This window comes from Necator americanus, chromosome I (assembly GCF_031761385.1).
Source record: "Necator americanus strain Aroian chromosome I, whole genome shotgun sequence".
NCBI classification, from domain to species: Eukaryota; Metazoa; Nematoda; class Chromadorea; order Rhabditida; family Ancylostomatidae; genus Necator; species Necator americanus.
The window spans coordinates 23,273,108-23,285,272 of record NC_087371.1 but is presented as its reverse complement, the minus strand read 5'-3'; the positions used below and the strand labels follow the sequence as shown (position 1 = coordinate 23,285,272).

Here is a 12,165-nt window from a genome sequence, read left to right as displayed (position 1 = left end):
ATCATATCACGAATCTGACAGCACTGATTAGTGGACAGATGGACAGTGCTTTGAATTCTGCGGTTGATGTTGCGTTCAAAGATCTTCATAGTGTGATACAGCATTCGGATCGGCCTATAATTTGAGCACTTGCCGGATTGCCTTTCTTTCGAATGATAATTGTGGTGCTTCGTTGCCCATCTGTGGGTCTCCCTTTTCTTCCACGACACGGTTCAAAAACTGTATTGACCAGTTTAAAGGCAGCATATCACGATTCTGACGTGGTATGGATTTCCGAGAGCCAAAGTCCATACGGGAGCGTATATTGCAAAAACGGGTGGTATCTCGCTCATCCCTCCCTGCACCACTGTAAACAGACGGCTTCGGAATGCGGTTCCTTACGACGTTCTCTATTGCAACGCTCCACCCTGGTGCCCCGCCCCCACCTGCGGTTCATCGGAAACCCATTCAGACGGCTCGATGAGCAACTCATTTCATCCGACGAATCGCAGGTGGGGACGGGGCGCAAGCTGCACATATTGCCTTCGCGGTCTTCATTCTCAAGGTCCAGTAGTTCTATTTCTTTCAAAATAAAAATGTTATCGAGATTAGACGGTGTTCTTCTATTAGGTCGTTCTCAGATTATGGGGGTTCTGTTTTATTCTTTGGATATTATGGTTTAAAAAAAACTTTATTTTAAAGCGTGTTGTAAGGCGCTGCATTAAACTCTTTTTGGTCTGCAATGTGATTTTTTGAGTAACAGTACCTTCTTTTTTTCTCAAAGGATTTGAGTTAACTATCTCTTTCTGAACTTCATTTTAAGAATCGTAGTGTGTAATAAGAATTATAATGATCAATGGAACCTCATGAACAATGGAATACTTGAATGATCCTCAGTGTGCTTTCGGGTATCCTTATTTTGTTCTCTCCGCAGCTTTTAAGATCTATATGAAAGAGAAGTCGGTTGCTCCTACGCTTTTTTAAATTTTATTTTTAACCGAATGAAAATGATGCGCCTTCTACAGAAACAAGGCAGAGAAACGAAGCTGCACGTATAGCGGAGGGAGGGCGTGCGTTGATATAGTCAGGTCAAAACGACATGAAGCTCGGAGCAGTTCCACAAGCGGCACCTGAAGCGGTGCTGTTATGATCGAAAGGGAACCTTTGGTAGCACCACTCATCGCCGCCGTTCGCGACGGTCCCACCTTGATCCCAGCCGCTGGCCTCACCGCGCCCTTTCGCAGTTGCGTCAAGCTTCATGTCGTTTTTACCCGACTATAGCAAATTGTCATTCAGTTGAACACACTTGCAGCTAACTATAAACCAAGGTTGTCGGTGCTTTTCATTTTAGAAAAGACACAAGGCGAAAGGTTAAAACGTGCAGAGATTTCCTGTACTTCTCTTAATATAGTGTGCTCTTTGAGTTTCTTTGAGTTCCTTTGAGTTTATTGAATCAAATGGTTTTAGAAACAAGAGAGCGGTGGTCCCATTACCGAAAAATCTCGTGCATCCAAATCACTTTTCAAAGTGGTACGAGCATTGCGATTCGTAATAGCATCTAAACAAAGGAATCCGAATTCACGGCTAAAGGTTAGCCCTAAATCTTGTGGTTAAAGGGGGTTCTCGATGTTGGGCTCCTTCCACTGGTAGATAGGGTTTGACATGTATTCAGGAACGACAACAAAACGTGAAACACTGCTGCAATGGCTCACTGGAATTCTGTAGAATTAGTGGGATAACTAATTAGTTGGTGGTGAAATCCACCGATACAACAATACATTACAGCAAGCTGCAAACAACAAAAACCGTTTTATGCGCTTTCGTTCCGCCGCTCTTGCGTATGTAAAGAGTTGCCTCGTTGGACGAATTGAGGTATTTGGACTTCAGATTTTTGGACGCGTTTCACGTTTCTGCTCTGGTATGCTATGTGCATACCAGAACAGAAACGCATACTATGTTCAGAACCATATGTACTGCTGTAGAAAATCGAACAATGAAAATCTACACGAAAGCTGTCTTTGGCGTGAAGGAGAGCTCAATTCGTATGGAGTAACTTGCAGTTCAAAATTTTCCATCGGAGACCAACCGCTCTGTCCTTTTGTTCAACAAGACATCGTTTTTGTTCATTCTTAAAGGCAGCATACCACGAATCTGAGGTGGTACGGATTTGAGGTGGAGTATCCGTATACGGGGTCGTAGATTATGGAGACCAGGGTTGTTCCGCTCATCTTTCCCTGAATCACTGCAAGCAGCCGGCCCCTGAATGCTGTTTTGTACGACGCCATCTATTGCAGCGCGCCACCCTTGCACGTGTAGCGTCCCTTACTGCCTATGGGCCTGGGGGAATTGATTTTCGACGAATCGCAGGGCGGAGGCGGTGCAAGAGGTGGAGCGTTGCAATAGATGGCGTCGTACAAAACAGCGTTCTGGAGGCGGTTTTTTCAGTGATGCAGGGAGAGATGAGCGGAACTACCCCCGTTTCCATAATCTATGACCCCGCATACGGATACCCCACCTGAAATCCGCACCACCTCAGACTCGTGGTATGCTGCCTTTCACTCGCTAGGGAGGTGTTCTTTGGGATTATCGTTTATGTTTCGAGCATCTAACCAAACCACTGAAACTTCCTTGAGATGGTGACCCTTTGTACGTAGGAGACAATTACTTCCGTAATTATCTATGCGTAAAGATTTACATAAATTCTGTTGCAATTTTCCAGAAAGGAAGGGTGCCTTGGTAAAACATTAAACAGGTATAGTCAGGCGAAAGCGACCGCGAGGCCTGGTTGAGTGGCGTAAGGCTGATCGCAGAGTTCAGAGCCGCGCGGTTTGGCAGCTCTGAGGTTTTTGTGGTAGTTGGGCGCACCGTTGTGAATAGTCAATAACCACCAAAACCGCAGAGCTGCCAAACCGCGCACCCGCGCCGCTCCGAACTCAGCAGGCAGCCTAAGCGGCTGCGCTCGAAGTGGCGCGGTGGAACCTGCGGTTGCGATCGAGGTGGGGCCATTGTTAGCTCTACTCTCTACCTACAGAGTAAACGGTTACCCCCCAACACGATTGCAACCATTGACCTTACTGCGCCGCTTCGAGAGCAGCCGTTACGCAAATACTCCAAGCAGTAGTTCACTTTGAACCGATTATATTGCAACAGCTAAGTTTTTAGGTCGTTGTTGAGGATTACGAAGTTTGTATAGTTGGGTCAAAATGACATGAAGCACGGACAATTGCGCAAGAGGCTCCGCTCGAAGCGGCGCGACGGAGACAACGGTTGGAATCGAGATGGGACCGTGGTGAAGTGCAGAGATGGATGGCGGTAGTGAGGATCCCTACACGGTCCCTACCGCAGCGCTCCACCACGCCACTTCGAGCGCAGCCGCTTGCGCTACTGTCCGTGCTTCATGTCGTTCTGACCCGACTATGTGTATATTGTATTCTGACCTACTTCAGTTTATTCTTACATTACATCTGGGACATCAAGTGGCATCAAATCAAGGAAGTGTGCATGTCCCGCAATGCTTCTGAGTTGGATTGGAAGTGTTACGATCAGAATAACCAACACAGTTTTCACTGGTTTATCGACAACTTCCCTAATCACAGTTATCGATAGATAAAACTGAGCTTTCTCTGTGATCTTGTATTCTTTTGTTGCTGGATTTCCCGTTGTTGTTTCAACTTCTGAAGTCTTGAGCGATGAATATATTTAATTTCGAAAATCGCACAAAAACAAGTGCAGTAGCAGAATTGGCATTTCAAAAATAATGAGAGAAGGGGTTTTCACGCTGGTAGTTCTCGAAGAAAGAAATTCAGTAGGACAATTTGCAGAAAGCTGTTCTTCAACGAAAAGCGGATGGTGCAGAGGAAGAGCGAGACTCGTCGAAGGGAACAGGTGGAAAGTCAGTGGAATTGGAGCACGACATTCCCAAGCCTGAATCTAAACGACCTCCATCTAAGGTGAGTCAGTTTCCGTCTCAGCACGGTACCCCAACACCAATAGTTCTCTTCAGGAGTCTGAAGTTGAAGATCAAGCTACAGACTGGACCATTTGGGTATAAGTACGTTGGTCTAGTCATTTTCAACGATTATGAACACCGAAGGGGTGAGTTTTTTTAGTGATCATGACCCACTTGGCGCAGTCGTGGATTCAGAGGATCGATCTTTCAGGAAGAAGTCTCTCACAACCGTGTTCCTGTCGTACTTGTTCACCATGGGAAAAATTGATAGATAATCCTTCAGTTCCTATTGAGGCCGAGTTACCATTGACCACTGTTAATAAATAGTTTATTAGATCGTGTTCAGGTTGATTGTTACACAAAAGAATGATCCGTGAAATATTTCTCAGGTGAGTATTGATCGCTCACTCGTGTCAAAAATCCGTAGCTCCCGTGCTCCTTCATTGCGTTGGACCCACAGTAGACGTTTGCGCGGCGACACCCTCGCCCAATTTTCTGGCTAACCTGGAAACCAACCACCGGAACCTCCGAAATTGTGTTATAAGTCTGCCTAGCCACAATAAACCATGAATCAATTGTGTTCACGGGGCTACGGGGTATGTTCTGAGTGCGCCCGGTCGAATGCACATAAGGTGATGGGAGTACGACCGAGGGAACTGACAGAATATGTCAAGACCTGGAAGAGCGCGTGTAGCGGCGGATGCGTCGCGATTATCCGAGTGAACGTGTCTGACGCCGACCATACGCGTGCCGTTATCGATTCTCCCTCTAGTTAGTGATTTGGATTTGTTCCTGGTGGTTTTTGCATGACAACTAGCACTAGACAAAAGAATAGGAAAATAAGAAAGAAAGATCAGAAGACAAAAAAAAAGAAGAGGAAGAAAAAGAGAAAAGAAGAAAAAGAAAATAAAAAGAAGGACAAAAACCACTAATCAAGGTACAAGTAAATTTTTTCAAATGGGAAATTTCCTACAAATCAGGACTTGTGGATCATGGATTGCATCATGGTTTTTTTTCGAGCGGTCTGTAGTTTCTCTCGTTTTTTTTTGTAGAAACAAATCTTTGATTACACTTACAAGCTGGAGGAAATGATAGAATAACTGTCATCAGTGATACGCAGACATTTGGAAACTCTAAGTTCTTCGGTAATATTCCCATACCTACGTATTTTACTCTTCAATGAATCTGACATCAAGTAACATGCCAGGTTTGTGGGCGCCGACATAAACGGGTCATGAGCCACCAGCGAGCGGTGGGAACGATGTCAGCAGCACATAGATTTCGCCCGTTTATAGACGAGGCACGTGCGCTTGCTTTTGCAGACGTGGCACGTTATTTGGTGTCTCGTAGGTGGATTCGGCGGGACAAGGGCGTTTCTTTCAGCTACCTAAGAAAATATGATTGCGAATAGATCGATTAGAAGATATTTCCACAATGAATCAGAGAAAACCACTATTTATTGATTTATTCTATTGATTTGCATAATAAATCGAATATTAATATGTGGTGAGTTTATTTTGTCACTAGTCTCTTCGTTAGCTAACTACGCATTCTTCAAAAACTTCCAGTCATCAACGGGTTCTCAGGAAAATTGCTGTGCATTTGCACAGTTGAGCTGAGATGTGAAGTATTTTGTGGTGAAGCCCCTTATTTTATAGTTATCGGTTGAGGACGATGACCTCAGGCATTGTGCAGTGAATGGTCCTAACTCTAGGACTCATAGGCATGTGGTCATAACAAGAGGGGATTATAGTCACTTGAAATTTGGTCATTTCCAATACGACCCCCAGAAATACAGCGTCATTTTCCATGGAACTTCGCTGAAGAAAACTGCATTGACTCACGAAGGCCTTGATCCAGGTCGGAAAAACAAGCGGCGTTAATGTTGCGTGTATAGAGTGAAGACCTTGGCTCATTACGTTGGCGTCTATAAACCGCATGCGCGTCAGGCTGCGAATGTTTTTGTGGAATTCTTTCTCGAATACGTTTCTGCTACACCGTCTTCAAGGTTTATTCGACAAATATCTACGTAAATTCTTACCAGCACATCATCACCTTCGAAATAACACATAAATCGACCTAGAGATCATAAATCTAGCGTTTCCCACCAGATTCAGATTTTTCTTCTCTAAACTCGACAGTTGGAGAGAGATTAGTTGCTAATGCATTTGAATGTCAGAAGTCGAAGAGGTCCCAATCGTTTAGCCACGGTTCCGGATGGTATAGATGATTTTTTTTACCCGTGTTCCTGTGCTAATTTTGATCATAACTAACACGGCGACTAATTCGTGCCCCAAAATCAGAATCGGATGGATTAATTCGTCGCGAACCATCTGATTTCTTGAGAGTGAGTCAAGTTAAATTCTGAACGTACCAACTTAAAATTCTAAAATCATTTTTCACGTGCACGAAAAACCCTTGAAAAACCTAACTTATATTTTTTCGCGCGGTTTAGAAAGTTTTCCCAGCTGGTCTTTCCATGTCAGTACGAACCATGAAATAAGCTGCAATGACGCGGTAGTTTCAGAAATCCCATTTAGTTTCTCAAAAAAAAAAGAATATCTTGGAGTTGCTTATTGTTGCAAAGGCATCCACGGCAAAGTGTCTGCGGAATACGCCATGGGGTCTCTATCTACGACTTATCTATGGGTGGACTCATCCTTAGGAATTTAGGGCAGTAGAATAATAATATATGTTGGATGATTGTAAAGTTATTTGGGGCAGTGGGACAAAAACGGCATTCAAGGCCTGGAGTGTAGTTCTGTTCAATGAAGTTTACTCCATCATTCTTCGAGAAAATAACGTAGATAAAGGGTGCTTTAGCATTTTCTTTTAGATGGGTGACAGATAAAAATTGAATGATTAAATGAATTGAATAATTAAAATATTTTGCTTCAACAGACCGATCCCCAACGATTCGTCGAGGTCGCCTTCAAGAACAAACAAAGCACCATCACCACCTTGTAGGTGCCACTTTTCAGAAGAGCAAAAAAGAGAAAAAGACGAGAAGCAGAGCCAGTTCTGTTCATTGTTGGGGCAACACTTGGCCACCCCCTTTGTGTGGAGGACACATCGTTTTTTGTGATAGCTGAGACGATTTCCAGGTTCTTCGTATCGGACAAGCCACCTGCACTAGAGCTTTATCGTATCCTTGTAAGATCTGCTACTTTCTTGTGGATTTATTTTAGGCCTACGTCGATAGCGCCCAAGAAGGAAAATATGGGTGGGAAGGCTTTTCAGTAGTAACTTGGTCTTAAAAAGCTTTTTCAGGCGAATTACCAAGATTTTGAGAAGCCTAGCCCTTTTCTTATTTTGTCAAGGACCAAGGCTTAGCGTGGAAACCTACAGTGCACTCTGAATTTGTGTCACCTGTGGAACTCAAGTTTCAGTTGCCTTACGCCTCAGAAACCCTGCCTAGATCGTGTGGGGAACGTCCCTGCAAGGAATTTATCCCTTTCGAGAGCAGCCAGAACTTTTGCGGAGAATTCTGGTGAAAAATTCGAAAACGAGGAGGTAATTACTTTGGTGAGAAAGATTTTTGAAACAGTGAACATTTCAATATTATCTCCATCTTTTTACCCAAACATGTATTTTGTTCTGCAAGATTTCTGCGCTCTTTTTCTTCTTTTAAAATAACTTTTGTCTTGTATTTGCTGTTCTGAGTAAAGAAAACTAAAATAAAATTTAATAAAGTAGAATATTTTCATACTGTAGCGAGAAGAAACCAATAAAATAAATAAGTAATAATAAAATAGCATTTTTTGGGTTGATTGATGTGCTGGCGCGGGTTTTTGTTGACGCTTATTCTGTAAGAATTCGGTGCAGTAGAAATAGATCTTCGATGGAATAGAAAAAGACCGAAAGAATAAATTGTTTCAGTGTACTATTAAAGCATCAACATGGATTTTTGGCTGCAACAAAGGAACAACTCTGGGAAACCCTTCGATTACCGATAACATTGCGACGATACAGTATACCGAAGGGAACGATTGCAATTTTTTACTGCAGTTTTTGGGAACTTCTGGGGCTCTTTTCGGATGATCCCGCGGTGTATATATGTAGAGTATTGTTGTCTTATTGCCCGGCACCTGTGCTATGACGAATGTGCTCCAGTAACTCTGGTGGAGTTCCGGCGATTTGTCTCAGTTACCTGCCAAAAAAAAGCGCAGGTGAGTTGTTTATTGCTGAGGGTTGCCTCCTTTCTGGCTCGCAACAATTTTCTTCTCAAGAACGGCTTGAATGTACGATTTCATTATCCTTTTAGGGTTATTTTGGGGCTCCGACCATATTTTCTTTAGGGAATTCGAATATTCTAGACTTTTTTAAATCTAAACTGTGAGGGGACAAAAAGGTTTTCTTTTGTAAACATAAATATGTGGAAAAAGTCCTCCAGTATTCGGAGACGTGCCGAAAATAAAAGTGACAAGAAAGATAAAATTTACAGCAAACTGTGTAAACGATAGAAATTGACACGGAGACAGTAATAAATAAATTTTTGTCGAATTAACATCAGGCTCAAAAGCGAAATGTTTTGGGAAAAAAACATAAATTTTAACACTAAAAACATGGATATAATCAGCGTCAAAGTGTAAAGAAAGGAGAATTAAGAAACGGTGGAGTGGAAATTTTATCATACTAAAATTTTTTGAAGAACTATTTTGTCCATCTTCCCCTCCTTTCGGAGTGGAGCATTTTCCATCGGCTCCCAGCACCTCAGGAACTCATTCAGGAAAAGGTAAATCAGTTTGAATATTCGAAAATTCCGACGAATTTTGCGGTCTTAAGGGGTTCGAATAAATTACACCATTGCAAAAATTATGCGTGGATATTTCACACCTGAAGTAACATTAAAGTACGATGGACTCTTTCTTTGAACTGTGTTCACGTACATTCCTCCTCTAATTTATTCATTTATACAGTATTATGCCAGTTTATTTCTGGATATCAGGAGTTATGTGCAGTATGATCAGATCCATAAGACCTGATTAGAAGTTTTCTCGTACAAAAAATTCCAAACTTTCAAGCTTGCCTATTATTCCTTGCATATGAGAAACAAGCATAACATAAAAAGAAAAGAAAAAGAAAAGGAGAAATTTTAGAAAATACAAAAAAATAAAGATAAGCATAATCAGGTGTAGCTCAAACATATGTAGGTTTTATAAGTCTCTTAGCGAACATTTCAGTCAACTGTTATTATAACCCAATTAAAGCGAGTTACATAATTATTACTCTTACCAGTCTGAATGTCCGGCTAAAGCCGGACTTTAGACTTTCTGTTATTTTAGCTTTGCTCCCCTTCAATGATCAATGGAAGTTCATAGTAGTGACATTTTCTGTAAAATCAGAATTCTCTTCTTCTAGCAACGTTTTCTTCTTTCTTTTTTTACTATAAATAAAGACAAAAGATTTCATAGTCTTCTTTCTAACGCGTCAGCTCTACACTTTGAGAATATTCGAACTTTAGCTTCAAACACTCCTTCGGTTTCTACATAATATAGACACAATTCTAAAGCATTACTCGAAGTATGGGTGTTCCTCCTGTTTTCCCCGACAGCTATCAAAGAATGATGTTTTAACATAAAATAACGTAAACAGTATCATTGTGCTGATAAAGATAAGTTCCACATCAGATCATGTAAGCTGTTGGGTACTATTTAAGAAGCCGTTTGTGTGGGTGTTTCCACTTTTTGAAGAAGGCATGGCACCAAGTTGAGGCAAACGTGCAAGGAAATAGATACGTGGAGGATTCATAGAGGTGCAATGCAACACGTGCAGTGGTCATGAATAAAGAGCGGTTGCAACGTCTAATTTACCTTTCGCAACATCCGCACAAAGTTATTACGCACTCATCTGACGCCGTGGGACCCATCACACCCCATTTCAAAGCTATCTGGTGTCGGTGCACCAATTCGACACCGGTGGACCCGTCGCACCCGCTTCTAGAGGTATGTAGCGCCGGTGGACCCGTCACACTCCCTTTTATACGTATCTGGTGCCGGCACACTAATCTGACGCCAGTGGATCCGTTGCACCCCTTCTATAGGTATCTGGGGCCGGTGGACCCGTTGCACCCCCTTCTATAGCTATCTGGCGCCGGCACACCAATCCAACGCCGGATGGGCCCGTCGCACCCCCTTTTTCAAATTTCGTGACACACAGACAAACACACACACGCACATACACAGACACACGGACTAAGCTCGTTATTATATATCATGATTGCAAAACAGGACATCTTTCTCACTCATATGTGTCTACATTGCTTTTTTTATATTTTTGAGAACAGAACTTGCAAAGTACAGGTGATGAGAGGTTGCGCTCAAACTGTAAATCGGAATAGGAATAGTAAAAATTTTAATTTAAAAAAAAATAGGAATTTGGTGCAGCACTTGTTACGGCTGATAGTTTTGCAGTTAAAAATTTTTTTTTTAGGAAACCATTGTCCAAACTTATCTCAGAACTGTGTTTCAGAAAAACAGTATTTGCAATTTTATAATTAGACCATTTCACCCAGGAAGATTTTCAAAATGATATTTTGAGGTTTTTTGCATTGTGTAGAGGAGTTGGAGAAAAAAAAACGAACCTTAGTATTGTAATTCCCTATGACTCCACAAGTTAGTTTATTTGATTCAATTAATGAACAGGAGTAGGAGATAGAGTGGTTAAAATAAAAATGAAAAACAGAATCGCTTAAGACGATCACAGGAAGCATTGACTGAAACTGTCGTTCTCGACGTGAGGCTCTTCCCAATATCAAATAGAGTTCGTAAAATTGCTTTAAAAAATGGTTTCAACATGGGAAACATTCTCGTCAGATCCAGAAAACAGCAGCATCGGCTTCACGCGACGAATTCCTCACGCCTGTACACCTGGTAACTATCTACATATGAACCTCACCCGATCCCACTTCATCACTTGCACAAATGTGAAGACTTTCTTCGCTGGGTAGAATAAGCACCTTCGCGAGCGTTGCCTTCAAGAATAAACCTGACTTTTCATTGACCTTCCGAAATTGATTTCCTCGTCCCTCACTTTTGTGGAAATGCAAAAAGAATCGCTACGGTACATTTTTTTGCCGGAGAAATTCGGGTATTTTCTTTGCCAGCACTTTTTTCCATGGCTTTGCACGCGCGAAAAAAGCGGCTGCTTGTGTTACAACACAAAACTTCTCTCTTGTTCCCACAGTTTATTTTAGCTTCCTTTTTTTCAGCGCAATCGGACATGTTTTCTGCTTCACAGAGTCCCTCACAATTTGTGATTCTATTGCTCGCAAAAGTTTTTATCATTTCACCATTTAAGAGAGTTAATTGAATTGATGTTTTCTAGCGTCCCGGTGGAGATTTGCAGGATGTTTTCTTATACCGAAGAAATTTCGTGACTCCTATCAAAACTTCACAACTGGTGCAGTTCAGGCCAGGGATGGATGATGTGAAGATTGAATGGTGAAAAAAGAGAATTTTTAAAGAAAAAAAGAAAATCTAACAAAACGTATGGTCTCCCATATAAATCATGCCACAGACGATAGAAGTTTTGTTGAAAACTCTCGTTAAAACAGTGCAGGAAAATCAACGTGTATTTTTTCTGTATGTGTATAGAGTGCACAGCGCACCAAATAAATTTGCGTGATAACGTTTACGATCGGCATACATTTTTGTTTTCTTTTCTTCCTAGAAAGAAACATAAATAATAATTGTTGATTGTCCTTAAACTGTATAGGCTACTGCTTAAAAACGCTTTTTGATGTTAATAAAATTTTTAGTTTAAATAATAAATAAAACTCTAACGCTGCTCCTAGTAAAATTTTATTTAATAAATTATGGTCCTGGGACGGTGTAGCGTAGACGGTAAGAGATCCCGCTACCTCTGCAGCATGATCGACTAGAGGTTCGATTCCGCCCTATCGCCAACCAAAGCTTTCATCCCTCGTGGGTGGATAAGTTGGTACCCGACGCGTCTGGGAGGATAAAAACACTGCTTTGATACATCGGTTGGCCCCTGCCTAGGCTTGACGTGCGTTTTTAAACCTCAGACGATTCTGAATTGAAGTGAAGGCGGTGGAGGGTCCTAAGCGGATTGATTAACGCCAGACAATTTATCTTTTACGCTCTAAACTATGTCCCTAACATATAATTAATTATTCCTTGAATTCGAAAAAGATAAATGAAAAATAAACAAACTAATAGAATTAAAAGATGAAGATAGAAGTGATAAAAAATATATAAAATATAAAAAAATAT

General features: G+C 41.6%; 1 protein-coding gene across 3 annotated transcripts in view; it reads left to right on the top strand.

Moving 5' to 3' along the window:
* The window catches only part of RB195_006594 (uncharacterized protein), a gene marked incomplete at both ends in the record, with an annotated part of 36,933 nt that extends 32,903 nt beyond the window's left edge, over positions 1-4,030 (top strand). For 2 of the 3 annotated variants that reach the window (XM_064179769.1, XM_064179768.1), the window contains 3 exons: positions 1,447-1,569; positions 3,801-3,929; positions 3,983-4,030. In XM_064179769.1, coding sequence (XP_064036700.1) covers positions 1,447-1,569; positions 3,801-3,929; positions 3,983-4,030 — 300 coding nt within the window. The remainder of the gene's footprint in view (positions 1-1,446; positions 1,570-3,800; positions 3,930-3,982) is intronic. The other variant, XM_064179770.1, reaches the window with a different exon arrangement.
* Between the last annotated feature and the right edge of the window lie 8,135 nt (positions 4,031-12,165).